Here is a 24,147-nt window from a genome sequence, read left to right on the forward strand (position 1 = left end):
TTTGGACAATTTACATTTTACAGCATTAAAAGTTGTTGCTTTTGCGTGAAAAAAAAAAAAAAAATCCCATGAGCAGAGTACCAAAGAAACGGCATTTTAAAAAGCCCATGCTAGCACTTTTTAAATCTTCTTATGAAAATGTGAAAACATAAAATTAGAGAGAACAGTGTAACGAATTCCTGTGTACCAGCTCCAACAGTGACCAACACTTGTCCAGTACCACTTCATACAAATCTTCCCGTCGTCTCTATTAATGGAACTCCCTGCCCATGTTTTAAGGCTGACTCAGACACGTCCTTTCCTCTGGGATGCCTTCAGTTTGTGGGTGTGACAAAATCCATGAACAGCATATTAGCCAGATGTTAGCACTTTTATCAGCCAAACATTTTAGTGTTTCCGTATTTTCTTTTTTGTTGCCCTGTCCTTTTCCATGTGGTCTTCCAATGGTAAATTTATTTCATTATTTATCTCATCAGTTGTGTTCACTCTTTCAGATTCTGCTTGGTTCTGTTTTCTGATCTCTTTTAGAATGTTTAATTCCACGACTGTTCTAAAATGCTAGGATCTATTCTAATAGAATCTCTATTCATTTTGAGCTTTAAATAGTTGTGCTCTTCAGATTTCTCATTTCTCCTTATGAGGTCATTTTTCCCTGGAGGCTTTGGCTGCCAGGCCAGGTCTGTGTGTACAGAAGGCAGGACCTCAGTGCCGGAGGGCATGGGGGAGGGGGGCCAGCAGAAACACACTCACTCCTCATCCTTCAGCTCTGGTCCCACACTTTGTTCTCTTGCAGTTGTATCAGACAGACCAATCTTACCAGTCCTGGAGGGTGGGATGGGGGAGGCACCTGCCAGAGGCTGATTAGCTCCCACCAACTCAGCCTCACCAGCACAGGGCCTTTGCACTGCCTTGATCTGTTCCCAAGGACATCTGGAACCCAGTGGTGTGCTCGTAAATGCTAAACAGGCTACCCTGTCCTAATGTATGCACATATATGTGTACATCAGCTTATGTACATGCTACAGATAAAAAGGAGTGGCATGCAGTTTAAAAATACTAATAAAATATACAACACTGTTGTAAATCCCACAAAGCCAGTTCTTATGGAATGCTTTCATTGAATCTTGCTGAGCCCTACATCTGAGGCCGACGTAGGGTTGCAGTGGATGAACGAGTGTGGTTCTGACAGAAATGCTGGGATGTTTTCACTTAGGAGTCAGATGAAGGTGAAGCTGCAAGGTGAATGTCAGAGCTTCACTCGTTCAATGAATCAGTGACTTCTTTGCTTCAGCAATAAAGTTTCCAGAGGCTGTGAGACGATTTCTTCAATTTTCTGTACCATTCACAATGCAAAAGCTACATTTTAAGTATGATCGGCATCTTCCTCCACCACTTTCTTGGTCTAGAGACAATCACAACAGTGAATCAAGCCCTGAGTCACAATGTCTGTGGGTATCACTGGTGTGAAACCTCCCACCAGAATTGATTCCAAGCTACTGGTGTGAGTCCCCAAATGCAGCCCACCATTGCAGAGTATGCAGTAAAATACAGCAAAAAGTAGGAAGGGATGAGTTTTGAGTATTTGTTACTTTTAATATAATTCTAACTTTATAAAATGTAACTGTAAATAACAGCTGTGTTCGCCTACTGGCTGGCCAAGTTCCTGGTGCTGCAGCCTCTGGCACACCAATGCCTGGTCCAGTGCTCCCTCTGGCTGACCATCTGCCTGGCAAGCCTTCTCTGTGAGGCCCACCCTGATCCCAGTACTTACCATTGCAACCAACTGCACTATCCTCACCTACTTTTTCTTTCTTTTCCTTTTTTTGGACATGGAGTCTCACCCTGTTGCCCAGACTGGAGTGCAATGGCACAATCTCGGCTCACTGCAACCTACACCTCCCAGGTTCAAATGATTCTCCTGCCTTAGCCTCTGAGTAGCTGGGATTACAGGCATCTGTCACCACATCCAGCTCACTTTTTGTATCTTTAGTAGAGACAGAGTTTCACCATGTTGGCCAGGCTGGTCTCGAACTCCTGACCTGTGATCTGCCCACCTTGACCTCCCAAAGTGCTGGGATTACAGGCGTGAGCCACAGCACCCAACCCTCACCTGCTTTTTCTTTCTTCCCCGGCACATTCCCTGACACTGGCATCTGGTGTGTTTAATTTGCTCTCCTCCAGAGCAGCAGCTGTTTGGGGGACTCAGTCTCTGTTGTGTTCACCAACCTGTTCCAAGCAGCTGGAACAGTGCAATCTGGGTTGGCCTTCATTACACAAGGACTGAGCAAACGCTCAAGAATCTCAATGATTACAGTCACGCTCCAGGAGATTTATGAGACTATACAGTCTTGTAAAAAGCAAAACTTTCATCTTCCTTGGTAAAATTCAGGACATTTCCCCAATTCCATGACAGAATACTGAGTCCGAATATTCCATCCAGTGTAGCACCCAAGGCAGCTCCCGGAGAATCGCTATCCTAAGGATTCACTTGTCATTGAGAGGGGTCCCTCCATTCTTTTCTCTGAAGCTTGTTTTTGCTGCAACATATTTTAACATTTTTATTGTGGGAAAAATGAAATAGTTTCAAAATTGATGCAAATAAGAAAACCAAGTTGTCTGTAATAGTGGTGTTTTTTATTTGTATGGTGCTTTCGACTTTTCAAAGTATTTTCCTAAATTTTTCATTTAATTGTAGAAATATTAGACAAATGGATATACTTTTAAAATAGGAACACAAAGTCAAAACCACCGCAAATCCCATGTCCACAGACTACAGCCAGACTCCCTCCTCAGCCAGGCTGACCCACCTCTGCCTGTACGGTACATGAAGCATACGTGCACTGCATTACAGCCATGACACAGGAATGCCGCTTTGCTGCCAACTTTCTACTTCATGGCGACTGTCCTTCCAGTGCTGTCATGAGAAACGGCATGGTTCCACGGGGCACTTAGCACCTGCTTTTTTCACTGCACCGCAGCACCCCTGTGTCACCATTGCCTCTTATTGAGTACGTAGGTTCTTCCTGTGTTCTATCCACAAGTAACGTGAGGGTAAAGAGTAATGTGGGTATGTATCATCATTCTGTATGCAGGGTGAAGGCGGGGCAGCTGCATACTTTTCCTCACACCACCTTATATACAGGAGAGGTGCCAACATGCTCTACACCACCATATATGGGAGAGGCGCCAACATGCTCTCCAGGAAGATAGTGAAGTCAAGAATCTAATGGGGGGTGGGGAGGGGACTGAGGAGAGACTGTCCCAAGTTGGGGAAATGCAAGTAGCACTGGTGCAAGCACAGCAGGTGACAAGATCAGATGGTCGGACCTGCAGCTCTCGGGGGGCACACAGCCACCTTTCAGGTTATGCACGTGAACATCCATCCCCAGGTCTGCTAGTGGAGTCAAGGGCAGAAATAATTTGAAAGGAAACGAAAATCTCGGCAACACTAGAGTAGTGAAACATTTTCTTTTTTATTGACTCAAATCCTTTGTCTGTATTTGACAGCGTCTCATGCTCAGTTCCGGCTGGTCTCGGTGCGAGAGGAAGCTCATGCAGTTGTAACGTGTGGTGTATACACAAATATACATACAGAGAACACTGAGGATTGCATCTTAGCAACAAGTTTCTCGGCCGAATTACATTCATAGAAAGTGTCCAGATTCTAAAACCAAATTAAAAGCATGTAACCTAAAGCCTGAAGAAGCAAACAGCTTTAGGGGCTTACTCCATGAATGTCCATAGACTGTGCTTTTCACGGCTCCATTCATGTTTAATGGCCCATCGGTTCCTCACACACCATCAGCTTATGCTGTGGCCAAAGTAAGTATTCTTGGGGCTTGGTACTTGTCCCTTTAAACATTAAACAAGAAAGTGCAGACGGTGCTGCCAGAGACAGGAGACTTTTCACAAGAGACTGAAAAAGCCAACACACCCTTACCACTAAAGGTTACGGTCAAGTCGGACCTGCCATCCACCTCCACCGGTCCCTGGCACCCGGCGGGTCAGAGGTTTCTCTAATTCTATTCCCCGGCATCAAGTGAACACCAGTACTCACATGGAAGGCACCAAGTGACCCACCGGCCTTGGGCCTGGGTACACCCACTCCTCACCCAGGGAGATTGTCACACAACACACTAAGGGGCAGGGACACTGTAAACTGGACACACACGGTACACAAACACTCTGCCCTTTCCACTTACACAGCGTGGGGTTGATAAGAAGGAATCTTTTGAGCGAGTGTATAATTTCACAGAATCTAGAGGTGGGAAAGATGGCCAATTTTCCTTCTTTTTCTGGATAAAGTTAAGCCTGGGGCAGACGACCTGCTTCTGGGATAAAGTATTTTAGAAGGAAAAGGAGCCACTGCCATGCTCTGAGACATGGGCAGATCCGGGTGTGCCGTCCCCACAGCTTCACTAACCCCATCCTCAGATCTGCGTACAATGTGAAGACGGAGCCATCCCCTCCTCAGTGTGTTTGTGTGAGATTACAGGGAGAGACATTGTCTTCACGAAGAAAGCAGCAGCGGTTCCACAGCCTGGAGATAAATACAGTCATTTGAAAAAAAAAAAAAAAATCCAGAGATAACCATGCCTTGTGAGATAGTGGCTAGTGCATTTTAAAGTAATTGCTTTTAATTACAAAAAATTCTCCAAAACAGGAAAAGATGATGAAAAGCTAAGTGAAGACGCAGAATCAGAACGGCGGTTCTTTGGCATCCCTTGCTGGGAAGAGGTGGGCCTGGCGTATGACCGGGTGATGAGTGCGGAGGAAGGTGGCGACGTCCATCTAGACCTCTCACTCCTCATGGCACAGAACACACCACCCACCTGAGACCCTTGCAGCACTGACCTCCCAACAGCAGGACTCTGTCCCTGGCAGAGCTGTACCTGAGTGGTCCCGAGGGACAGTGTGTTTGTGGAATTAATACTTCAGGTTTAGCTAACAAAACAAAACAGAAGCCCCCTCTTCCCCTACTTGTCAAAATGTCCTCAAAATTTAAGACTTTTCTTAAAAAAAAAAACAAGTTCCTGCTTGTGTCAAATTTTCTGCTAAGTCTCTAAAACCCACATCAAGGACATGGGATGCAAAATGACACCTCAGTGGAACAGCTAGAGTCTAATGCACAATGAGCGCTCTGAAGGGAGATTAAAGTGCTAAGTTTCCTCATCTGTCTCAGAGAGGAGCCAGCATTCTGTTTTTTTTTTTTTTTTTTTTCCTTTTCTTCTGACTACAGATGCACTGTCCTAGGAGCACTACAAAGCCTCTGGTCCCCTGGCCAGGACAGTGGCTCCTGCACACCAGCTTCCTCCCCGAAGCTGCCCTGCCCAGGCCTCCCTGAACCCAGTCACCTTGGCTGCCTTCCTCCTGCCTGGACGGCTTGGGGTGGGACGCCCTGTGCCTGCCTGTCCACCCAGGAAAGGTGCGCCTTAGGGTCTCAAGGCACCTGCTCAGGCCCCACAAGGTGAGGCCCTCACTTATTTGGGGTGGTACAGGGAGCAATCATGCTCATTTTAGCTATTTCCTGACAGAAAGGAAAAGCCAGACATACTGGGTAGTTTTGTATGTAAATGGAATATATTAACAGTAAACTTTGTAACCAAAATCCACATATTTTTAAAAACTAAGTCCATCTCCCAATCCCCATTAGAAAAAAATACAATTTATCAAGACAAGAATAAAAACGCACAGACTTACACGGTGTTTTATCTAGAATGTGCAAGAGCCTGCTTGGGGGAAGGCCAGCGAAGACCCCTTTCCTTCTGCAGGTACAGAAACCCCCACACAATCTGCCTAAATAAGACCCCACTGTTGTGATGGAGGGGCCTGCAATGCCCACTCTGACTGGTTCAAGGAGACAACTACCCTCTTCGGTAGAGGAGAAGGCTGGTGTGGGGCAGAAGTTCGTGCCTCTGAACCTGGTCGTGTCCCCAACAACGAGCCCTAAGCAGCACCCCTTCCTGCCATGCTGGGACGAGATCTGTGTGGACACACACAGATAGGGCTCCTGACATCGGGAGGCGCACACCCCGCCAAAGCCATGGTGCTCCCCTTCTCAGGTCTGAGCTCTCGGGTCTAGGGGGAGGAGGATGCCCCTCTGCACCTGTTCTGGTTTCCTAGGCTCATCATGGACACACAGGCGTCATCACCCTGGACTTTGCTGTGGCAAATGTATGCTGTAGGGTGGAGTCTGCACCAATCTCTGTCCATGGCCCCAGGAGACCCAGCTGAGCACCCTCCAGAGCCTTGGAGCTGGGCACTGCACTGATGGGCAGGGCACTTCTCTTGGCTCCTCTTTCATCCTGAGCGGAGGCAACAAGGCAACTGGTGCAAATCTCTGAGCTGGGCGGAGGTGGTCTACACAGGGCCCTTGCCCGCCGCGCCCCTGACCTCCTGGGCTGGCTCCCTCTGCCGCGGGGCCGTTCTGTGCACTGCGGGTGCCGGGCGGCCCTGAGCACCCGTCGGGACCATCAGCATCTGGTCTACATTATGCCAGCAGCACTTGGTCTCACCAGCTCTCACCTGGACACTTTTTATTTTTCAAACATGTCTTAGACAAAGCTGGAAACAATAATTTTGAAACATGCCTTCTACGGCATTTTCCAGGAATGATATCTACTGAAATCCTTCTCCTTCCATCCTGTGAAGGTCTTTGGGCAGTCACTCACATCCATTCGACTCGGAGCAAGGAAGAGAGGGAACTTAGGCCATGTGCTGTGCAGCAGCCCTCCTGATCCCTTCTAGTCCATAAAAGTTTAAGTATCGTTTAAAAAACCCGAATTAATGGCCAGCCTGGGTTACTGGCCACGTTTTATCTGTGATTACTTAGAATAAACTGAGAAAAGTTTTCCATGATCTGATCCTACAACGAGTACAGAAGCTTCTAGAGGAGGCTGAGGGCTACAGGGTCCTGGGTCATGACTCTGCAGGACACACAGTCACCACTGTGGGACCCCATGTGCGTGACAGGGCCACGCTACATCATGCTGGGAGTCTGCTCCTTGGGGAGAGACTGTGAAAACCTAGTGTGTGAAACTAACCACGGAGGTACCTATGGAGAAAAGAGACCTAAGTTTAGACAAACGTGTGGCAACTTCCTTTAGGTTACTACTTCCTACCTCTATTTCCCACCCTCCTCCATATATAGATGCTTTTTTGCAGTTGAAATAATGTGGCCTAAAAGTGACCTGACATAATTACTTCTTATTTTATAACCCACATTCCTACCTCTGAATAAATTATTTATTCAAGAATTTCACACAAAGTAATTTCTATTTTCCTAAACTTAAGGAAGCCCTACTCAGTAGAACTCAATTTCTAAACGTAAACTGAGATTGAAAGCAGTCACTGGACGGTTCAGAAGGGGAAATACTGTGGCAGAGAGATGCTAGGTGGCGAGACTGGGCCCCAGCGCACCCCTGTCCCCTCCCCACACTGCGTACTGCCCCAGGTCTGACGTGAGATGCTGGGGACGACAGTGGACACCTGGTGGTCCTCTCTGTCCCCTACTCCCTCCCCAAGGTATGCACCTGCCCCCGGTTCAGATGTGAGGTTCCGGAGGACGACGCTGGATGCCCACAGCCCCCTGCACCCCACATCATGTCTGCCCGGGTCAGGGCGTGAGTGAGAACTGGTCCTGCTCGGTGGGCTTCTCCACCCAGGCCCCCAGTCCCGCTTTGATGAAGGCGGTGAACAGACGCGCCTTGGCTGCCTGATACTCCTTTGCCGCCAGCTTGGACTCATGGTACATGTTGGGCTTGGTAATCTTGGAGCGTAGTAAGTGGGAGGGAACCTGTGAAGGGATAAAAAACAAATTCAACTGTGGAAGCAGTAACTGATGAAAATAACACCTAAGATGCCAGAAAAATGGCCTTTTGAACTGCATTGGCTTCTCAGGGGAAAGCAACCCAGAGGAAGGCGCTCTCTGCCAAGGGAATGGCTTCACACACAACAAGGTGTGGTGTCTCCTAAGGGCTGAGTTACCATCACCAAGTTTTGGTCTTGCTGGTCAAACAGGCAGCTACAGACCCCCGAGTTCTGAAGATGTGCCTCTGGAAACCACCAATAGTCGATTCAAGTTTCACTTTTCACTATAAGAAGCACCACTGATGTTCTGTGTGTCTTATCACCCTGCTGACCACAGAGGCCTTCCCTGCTGACTCCTTTCTGGGCGGACCTTGGACTTACAGCAGCTGGCCCAGGGGCTGTCCCTGTGTGAACAGGACCCTCCCGGGCACTGTCACTTCTGGCTGTACCCCCCATGCCACTGCACAATGCTGGTCTCAGAATAAACAGATGCTACCTACTTGATTGAAGAATAAATAAAAACTAGTCATATCCTGATTTACTATATAAGGTTTTATCCTGGGGAAAAAGGGGCCTCATAGCTAGTTCAAAACTCTCATGGAGGGTTGTCAGAATCCAATCAATTTCTGTGTTGCTGAGAAGGAGGGGACAGCAGGGTGAGTGGCCCTCCGTTTTGCATAATGACTTTCAATATCTGAGATTAAGAGACATTTCCACCATGCACGGGTCTGGCAGGGAGTCTGACCCTGCAGCAGGGAGGAAAGAGCTGCCTTTGACGGCATTAAGGTTGGAGGAACGTGGCCACACTTCTAAGCTAAAACAATCTGAAGGAATAAAAGGTTTCCCGGTGATGGTTTTAGGAAGCTGTGCATGATGGCATGACGATGAAACAGTTTAAGGAACGGTAGTTGTGAGGACAGACAAGCTATTTGGGGGGTGGAGCCGGCGCATCGCGGTGAGGGCACCTCAGTACCTTGCCGTGCACACGCATCCAGCGACAGTACAACGCGTGCTTACACAGGCGGGACGCGCGGCCCAGCTCATCCTTTCCTGTCGTGGCGTTGATGACCTCAATAGCGGAGTCGCCTACCGTCCAGTTCACGCTGAAGTTGGGGGCCTTCCCTGGCTGCCGTGCTTCTGCATTGCTGATGCCTGAAACGGAAGACACAGGAAGGTAGTGCGAAGCCCGCATTCGCTCCAGGGAAGGAGCAGCCAGGTGCAGCGCGCTCTGCTCAGACGTGGCCACAGACACGCGTGGTGGGGGATTCTGCCTGCCAGGGAACGTACGCAGACTCGGGTGTGCATCTGCCGTGGCCGTCCCTCACACCCTTCCACTGCCACCAGGACAGGAGCCGTGCTGAGAAAGCAGAACTGACCCATGGGTACGCATTTGTCTGACAGGGCAGGTGGGCAGAAGGTTGACAGAAACCTGAAAAGATGAGACTTCCTGCCAAGTGTGTTTTTGCTGACTCTGGCGCTGATGGAGCTAAGAACCCTAGCAGCCTGAGGGTGCACGGGTGGGAGTCACTTCTGCGACTAATACAGGGTCCAGTGAGGCTGCGCAGGTGGGGCTGCTCCCTGCAGGGTCTCACCCATGTCTGGTGCTCCTGCCCTGCACATGCTCCCCTGCCACTGAGAGGCCAGGCATGTTCAGGTCACGTGGCTTTGCATGTGTGACACCCATAATGCAACAGGAAACTCCAATTGTTAACAAGTGTCCTGAAATGGTTCACAAGAGCCTTGAAAAAGTTCACAGAAAATGTGTACAATGAAAATACTTCATGGATTTCAAAACTGTTTTGAAATAAACTTGTACTAACTTGCTGAAACATGCCTGAATAGGATCTAGTTTGAGGCATAAGAAGATCAAGACGTCTGCTTGAAAAGAGCTCCTATCAGAGCTACATGACTTCTGCTAAAATTGAAGCAAGAACAAACATCAAACAGGAGATAAACATAGCTTTACCAAGCATTTTCAATCCCGAAGAAAACACATACTTAAGAAAAAAAGGCTACCAAGAGGCAGATGGGGTCAGTCAAAGCACAGGCCACGGCACCATTTTTGGGATGTTCAAGGCATTTTGCTTGTTGAGTTCACTTGGAGGGCCAAGGAATGATAACATCTACTTATTATGAGAGTGTTTTGAGAAAGGCAGCCTCAGCTTTATCAGAAAAACCCCTGGGGAAGCTTCACGAGCATCCTTCACCATGACAAAGCTCCTACTCACTCCACTCATCAAAAAGGCCAACTTTGTGAGGGTTTTGATGGAAAATCAAGAGGCATCCACCTTGTGGTGGGTGCAAATCCACCTCATTTGGCTCCTTCTGACTTCCTTTTTGTTCCCTAATCTCGGATATTCTTTAAAGGGCACCATTTTTCTTCCGCTAATAATGTAAAAAGGCCCACATTGACATGGTTAAATTCCCAAGACGTTCAGTTCTTCAGGGACAATCTAAATGGCTGGGATCAGCGCTTACAAAAATGTCTTGAATTTGATGGTGCTTATGTTGAGAAATAAAGTTTATATCTTTTAAAAACATTTTATCTTTTAACTTTATTAACTTTGGGAAATACCCTTTTATTTGTTTTCTTACTGTATTTAAACTGTCTCATCTTAACTAATCACAGGCTCATTTTGCCGGGTTGAAAGTTTTTAAAGAAACATGAATAACTGGGAATCGAATACATGTATCTCCACTCGTATACTGAGCTTGATAATTCATATCACATTGATGTTATAGGCCACCAAAATCAAAACTAATTTAGGATATGACTCTTTAGAACATGCTTTAGAAGATGAGCAGACTCATATTCTGAAGCCAGACACTGAGGCATCAAGCCCACTGGCCATGACAGCACACGGCACTCTCAGATGACTGAGCACAACTCCCCTCATGCCCTGTGGAGACCACCTCCACCCCTGTCACCATGCTCATTTGCTTTCAGTGAGCATTCACCCTTCCCTTGGAGAGATATTAAAACCCAGATGGCAATTTACTGCTAGAACAGTTTACTGTTCAGAGTAAGGAACCCAGGCAGGGTGTAGCAGATCCCACTAATTGAGAGTCAAGGGAAAGCAAGTCAGCCAGATCTCATAAGACAGTACCAGAAGCAAGAGAAATGCAGAGAGACAGAGTGAACCCTGGAGATATGCAGAGGGTGGCCTTGAGTATCCTGTGGAGCACTGAACAGAGGGTGCATATTACTCAAGGCTGGGAAGAGAATCAAAGGGAAAAATGCCTGACATTCACATGTAGAAGATACAGACAAAAAGATATAAAAAGACCTAAGCCAAACTTCTGGAGATGAAAACTGCAGTGTATCAGATAAAGAATACGCTTGATGGGACGAACCACAGAATAGAAACCACAGAAGAAAAGATTGGTGAACTTAAATATATAGTTACAGAAACTATCAAAAATGAAACACAAAGAGAGAAAAGAGACTGAAAGAATAAAAGAACAGAAAATCAGTGATGTGGGACAGGTTTAAGTAGGCTGAAATATGTGTACTTATATTTCATGAAGGTAAGGAGAGAGAAGGGGGAAGAGAAAATATATCTAAAGAAAGATGAATTAAAAATTTCCAAATTTCATGTAACCAACAAACCCATGGATTAAAGAATTTCAGTAAATCCCAAGCACAAGAAACATGAATAAAAACTACACCAAAGCACAACAGAACAAATTGTTTAACGCCAGTATTAAAGGAAAATCTTAAGCAAACCCAGAGAAAAAAAAACACACAGAGAAATAAAGACAACACATTTCTCACTGGAAACAATTCAAATAAGAAGTCAGGGAAGCAATGTGTTTAAAGCGCTTAAAGGAGAAAACAAACCCTGCAATTCCAGCAGAAATATATCCACACAGCAAAATATACTTCAAAAATGAAAGCAAAATACTTTACCAGACGTAGCAAAGCTGAAATAATTCAGCATCAGAAGACTTGTGCAACAGGGAATATAAAAAAGGAAGTCCTCCAGCCAGAAGAAAAAATGATACCAAAATGGAAATCTAGATCTATACAAAGGAATGAAGAGCCCTGGAAATGATAGCTACATGGATAAATACACAAGAGTTTTTTTTCTTATTATTTAAATTCCTTTAAAAGATAATTATTAAAACAAAAATAATTATGTAATGTGGATTTTTTAAAATATATGCAAAAGTGTCTGAAAACAATACCACAAAGGTTGGGAGTGAAAAAATGGGAGTATCCTGCTGTAAGGTTCTCTTACTATATGTGAAGTAGTATAATATCACTTGAAGGTAGACTGTGGTAAGTTAAGAATGCATACTGTAAACCCTAAAACAACCACTAAATTAACAAAAGTTACAGCTCAAAAGTTAAGAAGGAGTCAACATGGAATCATCGAACACGCCCAATTAAGGCAAAAGCAGTAAGAAGATGAGGAAAAAGTGAACAAAGAACATAAGAAACACATAGAAAATAAGTAGCAAGATGAGATTCAAACCTAATAATATCAATAATCACAATAAATGTAAATGGTCTAAGTACCTCAGTGAAAAGCCAGAGACTGTCCATGGTGGAAGAGGGGAGCAAGATCCAAACATATGCTGCCTATAAAAACATACTTTTAATATAAAGTAGTTTAATATAAAGGGACAGAAATACACTGTGCTTACACTAATCAAAAGAAAGTTGAAGAGATTATATTAATCCCAAAGCAAATTTCAAAACAAACATGATTACCAGAAATAAAGAGGGTCATTTTATAATGATAAAGGAGGTCAGTTTATTAAGAGAAACCAACAGTCCCTAAATTTTTATGCATCTAATTACAGAGCTACAAATACAGAAAGTAAAAAAGGGGAAGAAATAGATAATGTACAATTATAACCAAGAGATTATAAGCAATGTACAATTATAACCAACTCTAAAAAAGGGGAAGAAACAGACAATGTACAATTATAACCAAGAGATTTTCAATCCTGTCTCTCAATAACTGATAGATCAAGTAAAAGTTCAGTAAGAATATAAAAGAAAATAAATAATATAATCAAACAACTTAGCCTAATTAACATTTATGGGTCACTCTACCCCAAAGTGGCAGATTCACATTCTCAAGTTTTGTGAAACACATGCAAAGACAAATCATATTCTAGTCCATAAAACCAAGTCTAAACAAATTTAAAAGGACTGAAGTCATTAAATGAAACTCAAAAACCAACAACAGAAAGATCTCTGTAAAATCTCTAGTATTTTAAAACTAAATAGCAGACTTTTAAGTAACCCAAGGAACAAAGTACTTTAATATCAATAAAAATAAAAATATAACATATAATTTATAAATGCTACAAAAGCAGTAAAAAGGGTCTTAAAACAATGATTTCAGCTAGCCCCTTAAAAATTACAAAAAAGATGGGCAATTGAAATATCAGGTAAGCAGAAAAAAGGAAATAATTAAAATCAGAGTAAAAATTATTGAAATATAAAACAAAAGACAAAAATCACTGAACGTAAAAGTTGGCACTTAGTGATGAACAGAACTGATACACTTCTAGCTAGACTGATTAGAAAAAACAAGAGAGGACACAAATCATCAACATATGGGATAAGATGGTATCATTCGGGATACCACAGATATTAAAAGGAATAATCTGAACACTTATGCCAATACATGAGACAAATTAGATGAAATGGACCAAGTCCCTGAAAGACAAATTACTGAAGCTTACTCAAGAAAAAAGAAAAAAAAAAAAAAAAAAAAAAAAAAACCAGATAATGTGAACAGTCCTAAATCTATTACAGAAAAATAATTTGTAGTTAGATATTTTCTCACAAAGCAAACTTCAGGCCCAATGGCTTCACTGGTGAATTCAACCATACATTTAAGGAAATAATACCAAATACAAACAAACTCTTCCAGAAAACTGAAGAGAAAGAAATGCATCTCAACTCATTTTATACCTGACAAAGACATTAAACTAAAATTATAGACCAATATCCCTATAGACAAGTATACTATAAATGCAAAAATTCTAAAGAAAATTTTAGCAAATTGAATCCAACAATATATAAAAAGAATAACACATAACGGCCATATAAAGTTTACCATAGGATGCAAGGTTGGTTTAATTGTTTTTTTTTTTTTAAGGTCACCATTAGCAGACTGAAAAATGAGCCAACTGCTTATCTCATTTTTTGTTGCTCTTGTTTCAGATGGGGTCTCACTACATTGCCCAAGAGGGCCTCAAACTCCTGGGCTCAAGTGCTCCTCCTGCCTTAGCTCCCAAGTAGCTGGGACTACAGTCCCACATCACTGCACTGAAAAGTCATCTAAGAGCAGGAAAAAAGCAACTGACAAAATCCAACATACATTCTTGATTAAAAACCCTTAGTAAGCTAGAAAAAAAAAAAAATCCTTAAGCTGATAAAGACATCTGTAAAAAAAACCTACAGGAGGCAGACATGGTGGATCATTCTTAGTCCCAGCACTTTGGGAGGCTGAGGCAGGTCCCTATCTGTAGCTATCCCTCAATTTCCACTTTGTTACTTTTGTTTTATGTGATATTACATTAGATAGCCCTGGCAGTGGTACATCTGTTTTATTGTTCTTTGAAGTCAATGCCTCTTAGTTTTACTACTTTTTTTTTTTTTTTTTTTTGAGACGTACTCTTGCTGTTGCCCAGGCTGGAGTGCAGTGGCACAATCTCGGCTCACTGCAACCTCTGCCTCCTGAGTTCAAGTGACTGTCCTGCCTCAGTCTCCTGAGTAGCTGGGATTACAGGTGTGCATCACCACATCTGGCTAATTTTTTTGTATTTTTAGTAGAGATGGGGTTTTACTATATTGGCCAGGCTACTCTCGAACTCCTAAGCTCAGGTGATCCACCTGCCTCAGCCCCCCAAAGTGCTAGGATTACAGATATGACCCACGATGCCTGGCCAGTTTTACTAATTTTAATATTTTTTCTTCTTTCCTATATAATTTATTTCCTTCTTCCTTCCCTCTCTCTCTTTCTCACTTCTATTTCCTTCATTCTTCCTATATTCCTCTTTAGCTTTATTGTTGTTTTCCCTCCCAATTTTGGAAAATGAAGGCTTAATTCATTTATTCTTTCCCATTCATTCAAGGCCATTATCTCCTAAGTTTAAGTGGGGCTCCAATTCACCATTTTTGATATGTATATTCTAAATAGTCAGTAGTTTAAGTTCTGGTTTCTTATCTGATCTAATAATTATACAAATTTTTGTCTTTTTATTTTAAATTTTTAAAAGTGACAGACTTTACAGGAGAAACAGTGCTGTTACAACCACCACGCCTATGCTCCTCAGTACACTACTCCAAGCACAAACTTATACCGGAGTCTCTTTGTCCTGTTTCTCAAGAATTGTTCAAAATCATGCCTTAGTTTTGATGGCTTCATGTCCGAACCACTCCTTTCATGAATAGCTTTTTTATGTTCCCTGGAGTTTCCACTCTTCTTTACCTTTTTTTTGGTCCACAAAAGAAGTACTTGCTTTTACCCTACCATTCAGAGCATTCAGCTTCTCAGTTAGGCTATTCATTAAAAATAAATTCATCTTTTTCTAAAAATATTCCTTTTAGGATTGTCTAATATGAATCTCTCTTTTAATTTGGAACAGTTACTTTTCAGGCTTGCTGCTAAGTTATCCTTTTCAATTATACTTTGGATTTATAAGGTGTTCTTTCTTAAATTCAAGTTTCCTCTTTCTTAGATGTCTTTTTCATTTTGCTAGAGTATCCTCAAGTCATTGTGTTTCCTCCAAAAGCATATGTCTTCTGAATCCTTAACTATCTGGAAATCACCACTTTGTCTCAATGCTTGATTAGCATTTGGTTAGGTAGGAAATTCTCCAATAAAAATATTTTCTTTAGAACCAGAAGGTCATCTCATAACTCCATTCTAACTTCTGGTGTCCTGATAAGGGTTATATAAATCTGAAATGTACTGCAGGTAACGGAGAAGCTTTTAGGATCTTCCCTTTGCCTTGGTCTTCTGAAATTGCACAGGGATGTGCTGGGCATGGACTTTTCTCATGACTTCTGCTCAGTACTCAGTGCATCCACTTAGTTCCAGTACTTGTGTTTTTCCTCTGTACTGAGGAATTTTCTTCTGCTATTTCCTCCTCCCTACTTCCTATTTTAAAAATGTGACTAAATAGATATTGGGCCTTCTGAATAACTTTTCATATCTCTTAAGGCTTTCTCATAATTCTGCCTTTCTGTTCCATGTTATCTGAGATTTATTTGACTTCACCTTCCCCTACCCTCATCAGAGCAAAAGCTCCATGAGGAAGGGATTTTGTTTGCCCTGTTCACTGCAAAATCCCAACACCCAAAATCATGCCCACAGTACACTAAAAAAAATAAGTTGAATATTTTCTAGAACTTCAGCACTTACTAAATAACATACAAGTAAGGTTTATCATTTCTTATTTCTCTCTGTTTTCTAAATTGTTTCTACTTTCTCTGTTGTCCTATTTCTCATCTAGATCTTTCTCTTTTGTCCTATTTTCCTCACAAGTTTGATAATCCATGTAAAATTTTTGTAAGTAAAAATTATTCAATACTAGTAACTGGCACAGTTTCTTCTGCTTGTTTCTTTGATGTGCATTCAATTCTGGGGAAGGCCTGAAGGAAAACAATCAGCCAAGACCATGTCCTCATCCCAAGAACCCAGAGCTCTAGCACCATCCTTCTGTGGTGGTCAGGTGTGCCTTAACCAGGCTAGCCTCCTCAGAGGCACTGGTAGGAGCCTCAGGTCTTCCTGAGGTCACTGTTCCTGCACTTACCGAGTGCTGCTGGGATAGTTTTTACCATATGCTCAGGTTTCTCCTGTGGCAAGTTTTGCCAGTGGAACTGAGGTCTTTGGTGGCTGTCCAGCACACCTGCCCTACCTCTAGCACCTGCCTGCATGTTCTGAGTTCCTGCAGGTCCCTGAGCTGTCACTCTGTAGAGGCAGCAGCCCCAGGAGCATGTTCAAGGCCATATCCTTCAAGCAGACAGAATAAGGAAGAATTTCTTTTGGGAGGGGATGGCTAGAGGAGTGGGTGTCCACTAAAACTGTTGGGGAATCTCTGACCATAACGGAATTGAATCTTTCATAAACAAATGGATAATGCTTATATTATCTTCCTTTGCAATTCCATTTCTTCTCAAAATAAAGGATTACTGTTGAATGATACTTAAACCTTAGAATTACAATATTTTTCACTAAAACTAAATGATTTAACAAAAAGTGTAAGACACTAACAGTACAAAATATTTTTTTATATTTTAAGTTAAATCAAGTCCCATCTTGGAACAAAAATGGAAATAAGGCAAAAAGAAAATAGCTGGAGCTTCCAATACTAACCATATGCTTTTTCTGGGGCAGAAAGCCCCTAAATAGTCATGAGCACATACTTCTATGAGTCCCTGAGGCCAGTACAGTGTGGGGGCTAACACCAATGAGATGCTTATCTTTCTGGGCTGCAAAGAGGGAACTAGGGTAATGAGTTAATCCCAGGCCATGGTGCAGAAACTAAGCAAGAACAACCTGACTGGTAATGAGAATCCCTCTGTTTCTGTAAATTAAGTGTGCTGAATCAGAACTTTTAAAGCAAAAATACAAAGAAACTGTGAATTGGCCTAATAACTGCTACAATTAAAAAACTCAGAAGAGCTGGCATTGATGTTTTTTCTTATTTCTACCCTACAGATATTTTCTAATAGGTTCCTCATATAGTAGGGTAATCAAAAGTGGATGATACACATAATGATTAACAATAGATATTTTAGGGTTATTATGGGTTCATGTTATAGAAACCATTGGACATTTATTAGTGGGTCAAGGAAAATATGTACTTACAATCTCAACTGAAAGTGGCCTTTATATTGCAAATAAGAAACAGTCAAGACCTGGGCATGAGTCAAAGCATAAGGAAAACTGTGAGGATGATGCAGGCCACCCAACATAGGAGGGAGCCTCTGAGCCTCTTTGGGTCCAAAACCCTGCTGAGAGCAGAGCGCCTTTGAGCCTTTCACTTGATCGTCTCAAGAAGGGCAGCCCTTAATTCTTCTAAACACAGCAACATAGATGAACCTGGAGGACATTATGCTAAGTGAAATAAGCCAGGCACAGAAAGACAAATACTGTATGATCTCAATTATATGTGGAATCTTAAAAAGTCAAACTCATAGAAACCAAGAGTAAAAAGGTGGTTATCAGGGTTCCAGAATAGAGGGAATGGGTAGGTGTTGGTCAAAGGGTACAACCTTCGAGTTATAAGATGAATAAGTTCTGAGCAGCTAATGTACAGCATGAGGACCACAGTTATTAATAACGTATTGCATATCTGAAATTTACTAAGAAAGTATATGGGTATGTTAATGAACTTTATTATAGAAATCATTTCCCACTGTATACATATATGAAAACATCACTTTATATACCTTAAAAATATACAATTCTTATTTGTCAATTATTCCTCAATAAAGTGAAAGAAAAATATAGTTGAAAAACAAATACTACAAAAAAAAAAAAAAAAAAAAAAAGAAGGGCAGCCCTTGAGCTGACAGAGGAATAAACGCGATTGATGAGAATCCATAAGGAGCAAGATGGCTGGGTTCTCCTGACCCTCCCAGCCCATTCCCCAGGGCTGGTCTCAGGCTTTCTCTGCCAGCTTGGACATGCCTTGTCCCAGTTGTCCACTAACCCCAGCCAGGTGCCGAGAGCTTTACACAGGGGACCTCTGGCCAAATAACACTCCTTTCTCAAAGGAGACTTCAAGGTTTCAAAATACCAGCTGTGGAAGGAGCCCCAGACTACATTCCTGAGTGAGGTGGGCTCATGTCCAGAAAGCTGCATGGGCAGGAGAGCCTAAATGGACATGGATGGAGGACAGCAGCAGGTGGAGTGCCGCTGAGGGGCTCACAGTGATCCCGCCAGCTCTCCTTCTCCTGAAGCAGCTCTGGGGAAGCCACACGGCACTCTGGTGCCCTCTCTGTCCTTCACAGGAGGCAAGGCTTGGGGTGGTGAAGGGTCAGATGTGGGTTCAAGCTGAACTTGTGCTACGGACAGTGGCACATGGCCATGAGCTGCAAGACCTGCAATGTCTGCCGGCTGCGGCTGCTTCCACCGTGAAGGGTGACGACGAGCATGGCCCACAGGACTACGGCGCAGACTCAGCAACAGATATAAGAATCTGGCTCCTGACTTGAGCACATTCATGTCCTGGGAAATGGCCCGAGGATGGTAGTCAGTGAAGTATAACAATTATTATTTTTAAACACCTTCAAAGGTGTCATTGATAAGGTAGGTAACTGTACTTTACCATTACAGTCATCCACGCAGAATTTAAAACAAGAAAATTGCATTCCCAGGATCTTGAGCAGGCGTCCCCAAACTTTTTACATTACACAGGGGGCCAGTTCACTGTCCCTCAGACCGTTGGAGGGCCGCCACATACTGTGCTCCTCTCACTGACCACCAATGAAAGAGGTGCCCCTTCCTGAAGTGCAGCGCGGGGCTGGATAAATGGCCTCAGGGGGCCGCATGCGGCCAGCGGGCCGTAGTTTGGGGACGCTTGATCTTGAGCTTAGAAGACACTTGGAGGTCATGTGGGTTAGTCCTTCCAGCCAGATCCCCTGCCATCATGTCCATAAAAACCATGTCCATCCATTCCAATCTGAACACTTCCAGTCAGGGGGAGCTGAGCTCCTTTTAGGAAACTCTTCTCTAGATGGTTCCAATCACTAGAAAGTTGTTAACCCAGTATGCCAAAGGAGAAATGAAAACCCAACAGAGATGAGGAACCCCAGAGGGAGTCATTCCCAGAAAGGAGAACTAGAGCAAGAGGGGGAGCCGTGTGGCAGCCATGGTGCAGGAAAGGTGAGCCAGGCATGAGCTCCTGGGGAGCCTGCCCCATGGGAAAAGCAGTTCACTCCTGAGATGGTGACAGAGGAGTCAGGGATTCTCTTAGAAAGCAGTGCAGTCAAAAGAGCACATCAGATGAGAGGAGAAACACTGGTCGCAGCCCTGTGAGTTCTGCTCAGCAACACTTTCAGGGACAACAGAAGGGGCAGAGAAGATGCTTCTAGCAGAAGTGAAACAATAGAAGGAAATTCTTGGAAGTGAAGATTCAACAATCCAGATCAGAGGGTTCAGCGTAGTGAGTAGGAAAGAAACCCCAACAAACTAGCCACATGCCTAGGCTTAATCTGCTGAGATTTCTGAATTTTAAGGAAAACAAACAAATTTAATGCTACCATACAGAAAACAAGGGGGTACTTTCTAGAAAGGGAAGAAACTCAAACTGGCTCTGTGACAAAGGGTGACAATGGAGGGGTGACATGGAGGTCTTGACATGTCCTTGGGGGAAGGACGGAGCCCAGACACCTGCAGTTCTCAGCCTACCTGGCGCACAGACGAGGGCCAGGTAAAGTCAGGATCCAGAGCCCCACCCACACAGGCCTCTTCTCCAAAGTCAAACAAAACCAACCAACCAAGAAATCACCCTGTCACCCCAACGAAGGATGCATTCCAGCAAAGTGAAAAATAAATCTGAATGTGGAATTAAGGGCAGGGACACTGGCTACAGAAAACTGGTTTGAGAAACCAGGTAAGAGAAACCTGGTAAGAGAAACAAGGAGCCCTTATATTTTCATCTAAACAGCTGTTGATCATGTGACTGTGTGACTTATTAAGAAAGGCTTTTAAAGAAAAAGCACAATATTGAATGAGTTTCTAAAACTCAAGATGATGTCATCAGAATCTAGGAAGATGAAGATGGGAAGAGTGTGGAATAAAAATGAGCCCAAGATTTTAGCTTTTCCCAAGCTTGGATCTTTACAAATATTAGTTAATTCCTGATGCCAACATTTTTTCAAAGTGATTTAAATATATTTGTTTTAAAAAATCGAGGTAACCACTGGTTAGAACAGAAGTAAGATTTAGAACTTCAAAATCACCAGTGGGAAGAAAGGGGAAAAGACAATTTAATCAGTACAGCGAAACTAAAGGGGAGAAACAAAACAAGCAGTAAAATGCAAAGAAAAATTGTAAGATGAAAAAAATGATTTTGTACTTGGAGCGAAGCTTGGTGCTCACTCTCTTGTTTACTCCTTCCTCCTAGAAACCAGCGCAAGGAAACTGACGTTACTGACACTTCTTTCCCACAACCCCGACGCCTGCTCTTACCTGGAAAATATACACACACACACACACACACACACTCTCTCTCTCTCTCTCTCTCTCTCTCTCTCACACACACACACACACACACACACACACACACGCACACTTTCACAGTGACATTTCTTCTCTCACTCCAGCCAGGGCCTCATAAACCAGCTTCCCTGCTCTTCCTGCCCATGGTGCTGGATGGTCTTGGGTGGACAGCAGCTCTGTTGGTCCCCGCCTTCTTCCCACCACACACCTGGGCGTGTGGCCAGCCCCCTCAGATCCCTGTGCTGTCCTCCCAGAGATGTCTAAATGCAAGCTGTTCACGAGAACCCTACCCCCACCACTCAGCTTTGTTTGTTAACGTTCGTGGCAATGTTCAACATGAAAACCAGCAGGATAGGATAGGGTTCAAAGACCCCAGAGCAGGCTGTCTGTCAACAAGGGCCCCAGAGCCATCCCACAGGGCATTTGCCCATTCTTTCTTCTTGGGTTCTCATAGTGAGCCTTTGACAACAAACTGGGCCCGTCGAGGAGCTCACACTCAGAGGGTCGATCGATGTAAGTTAGAAGCTGGAATTGTCCTGAAACTTGCAAGTGCTGGATGTGAAACTCATTCGAAAGATCTCAGAAAGCCTGAGAGACCTCTGTTTCCTTGGTGCCAAGCAGGGGTACCAAATGTGCGTGCCCACAAAGGCAAACACTTCACAGCTTGGCACCAAGAAGCTTTGTTTTTGGAGATAGAGTCTCACGCTGTTGTCCAAGCTGGAGTCAGTGGCATGATCTTGGGTTACTGCAACCTCCACCTCCTGGGTTCAAGTAATTCTCCTGCCTCAGCCTCCCGAGTAGCTAGGATTTCAGGCCCCTGCCACCAAGCCCAGCTAATTTTGTATTTTTCTTAGTAGAGATGGGTTTTCTCCATGTTGTTTGGGCTGGTCTCTAACTCCTGACCTCAGGTGATCTGCTCGCCTCGGCCTCCCAAAGTGCTGGGATTACAGGTGTGAGCCACCATGCCTGGCCCTGAAGCTTTCTTAAAGTAAAACTAGTGTTCAGGGTGAAATGAAAATCTAATTCTTCTCATTTTAATCTGAAAGCATTATTTTTTTTTAAAAGAAACACCCTATCCCTACATTTTTACTTTGATTTGTTCTAGGTTTCAGGTAAACTTGTTTTAGTAATTCTTTGTATTCATTTATGTCCATTTCTGTTCCTCCCTAAGGACACTACAATTTACTAGGCACCATCATACCTGGCTCTCTTTTTACCACAGGAATGACCTTTATAATTAAATGTGAGTGACAAGTATAACAAACACAATGTGAGCTGTGATACACACAGGAGACGCATAGCAAGGACGCTAATGTCCTGGTACCTCCTCTGTCCAGGTGACTGGTTAAATGTAAGACTTTCCTTTCAATAAAGTTTTGAGGGCTTAGCTCTGAAAGGAATGTGACCTTCCAAATCCATTAAGACATCAATGTTGACCCCTCCAGATTTTTGTTTGGTTCCTTCTGTCTCTGGCAACACCCACGGCATTCCTTGCTTTCAACTTAAATTCTGAAGCACCAGCATCAGCCCTCCCCTCCTGCTCAATCCTCCGGCTGACCTAATTTCCTGCTACCCTGTCCTGTTGACTTACAGGACTCCTAGTCTAAAGGTGTCTTTTCCAAAGCTACTTACTTTGCTGATTTGAACTCTCTTCAGGGAAACAACAACAAAAACCCATTTCCAAAATAAAGCATTTACCAATAAGATATTTCAAATCATTTGCATTTTGAAAATAGACTTCGTTGCTAGGGTGACATTGTTTATTGGCCCAGCATTTGAGTAACGTTCTGCCTCCTGGAGCTTGAGTGGTGTCCTTTCATTTTCATAGGACAGTGGCACATTTGTCCAGAAGGATTGCAAGGGGCACCTGGTCCATCCCTGCCACTGGGCATATGAAGAACCCGAGACACAGAAGCTGCCAAGGAGGCAGAGCTGATCAGGGGCAGCCTCACGGCTCCAGCCCAGGCTCTCTGCTGCAGCTGAATCAGCGAGGCATTGTCCCTGCAGTGGGGACCAGGGAGAGGTCTGGTTGTGTTTTAGGCTATTAAGATTAGAGACGATACTGGGGAGGACAGGACAAACAGCAGCTTCTTTTATTTCGTTACATACTTATAGATGCATCAGTAACTTTGAAGTCTTATCTTACAGACGTATTTTTTAAGGTTTTTTTCTAACAGATACAGATGCTTTTCACATCATTGAAATACGATACAAACACTTTGACTTTTATAATTGAGCTCTACTTTCAATATCTTAGAAAATTTCTTTAGCAGAATGATGCTGTCTTTGCAGACTTTAGTTATGGATGAGATATTGCTTATCAGCACCATTCAACAAGGCCCTAATTAACAACTATTTTTGAGCATCGCCTATGTGTCCCATATTCCACATGCAATGTTTTAAGTATCTATGAATATAAAAGATGAGTGACAGCTAAAATTAAAGCACTCTTCCCTGAAGTACAGAAGATAGAGAACAAAGAGGGAATATTATTTTCTAAATCATGAGAAATTCATACACCAATACACAACAAAATACTTCAAAAGACACTGATGCTACAATTTCACCTTACTTACCATCAAGTTTTATCCATCTATTTTGTTTTTCTTAAAACGCAATGGTTAAGTTAGGGAGCCGTACAATTTAATTCAAGACAACTGTTTTCCCCATCCCTGCCTCCTCCATGTGCTCTGACAGACATGCTTTCAAATAAAATTCTACACTGCTTTTTCTCAAATTAAAGGCGTGCTAGTAGCCAAGCACTAGAACAAGGCAGCACACACACACATACACACACAACAAAATAAACGTGTTTTAGGTTAGGATTATGGTTTTAGTTTTGAGCTTTAAAAAAGGAATCAAAATTATATGTTTAAAAAGATAAAAATACCTTAACTGTGTCCTTTTAAATAAAGCTGAACTTAGAAGTTAGGACCTTTGAATTCAAAAGCTCCTGTTCACTTTACTGTTAGCCACTGAAATTCTAAAAGAAGAAAAAAAAACCAGCAATGAAGGGAATCAAGAGTAGGTGCAGACATCAGGGAGACAGGCTTTGCCTGCCATTGGTACCCCCGGTTACACTTGCCACCACCTTTCAGAGCCAGCGGGGCCTTTCCAGGGAGCCCAGGGCAGGCTC

The 24,147-nt window shown here is 43.4% G+C and overlaps 1 protein-coding gene across 8 annotated transcripts in view; it reads right to left on the bottom strand.

Annotated features, from left to right (window-relative positions):
• Positions 1 to 3,454: 3,454 nt before the first annotated feature.
• The window catches only part of ADARB1 (adenosine deaminase RNA specific B1), an 85,129-nt gene continuing 64,436 nt past the window's right edge, over positions 3,455 to 24,147 (bottom strand). For 6 of the 8 annotated variants that reach the window (XM_074389451.1, XM_074389447.1, XM_074389449.1 and 3 more), the window contains 2 exons: positions 8,783 to 8,961; positions 3,455 to 7,795 (listed from right to left, as the gene is read on the bottom strand). In XM_074389451.1, coding sequence (XP_074245552.1) covers positions 7,616 to 7,795; positions 8,783 to 8,961 — 359 coding nt within the window. In that variant the 3' untranslated portion in view covers positions 3,455 to 7,615. The remainder of the gene's footprint in view (positions 7,796 to 8,782; positions 8,962 to 24,147) is intronic. The other 2 variants (XM_074389450.1, XM_039480532.2) reach the window with 1 other exon arrangement.

This window comes from Saimiri boliviensis, chromosome 18, assembly GCF_048565385.1.
Source record: "Saimiri boliviensis isolate mSaiBol1 chromosome 18, mSaiBol1.pri, whole genome shotgun sequence".
NCBI lineage: Eukaryota > Metazoa > Chordata > Mammalia > Primates > Cebidae > Saimiri > Saimiri boliviensis.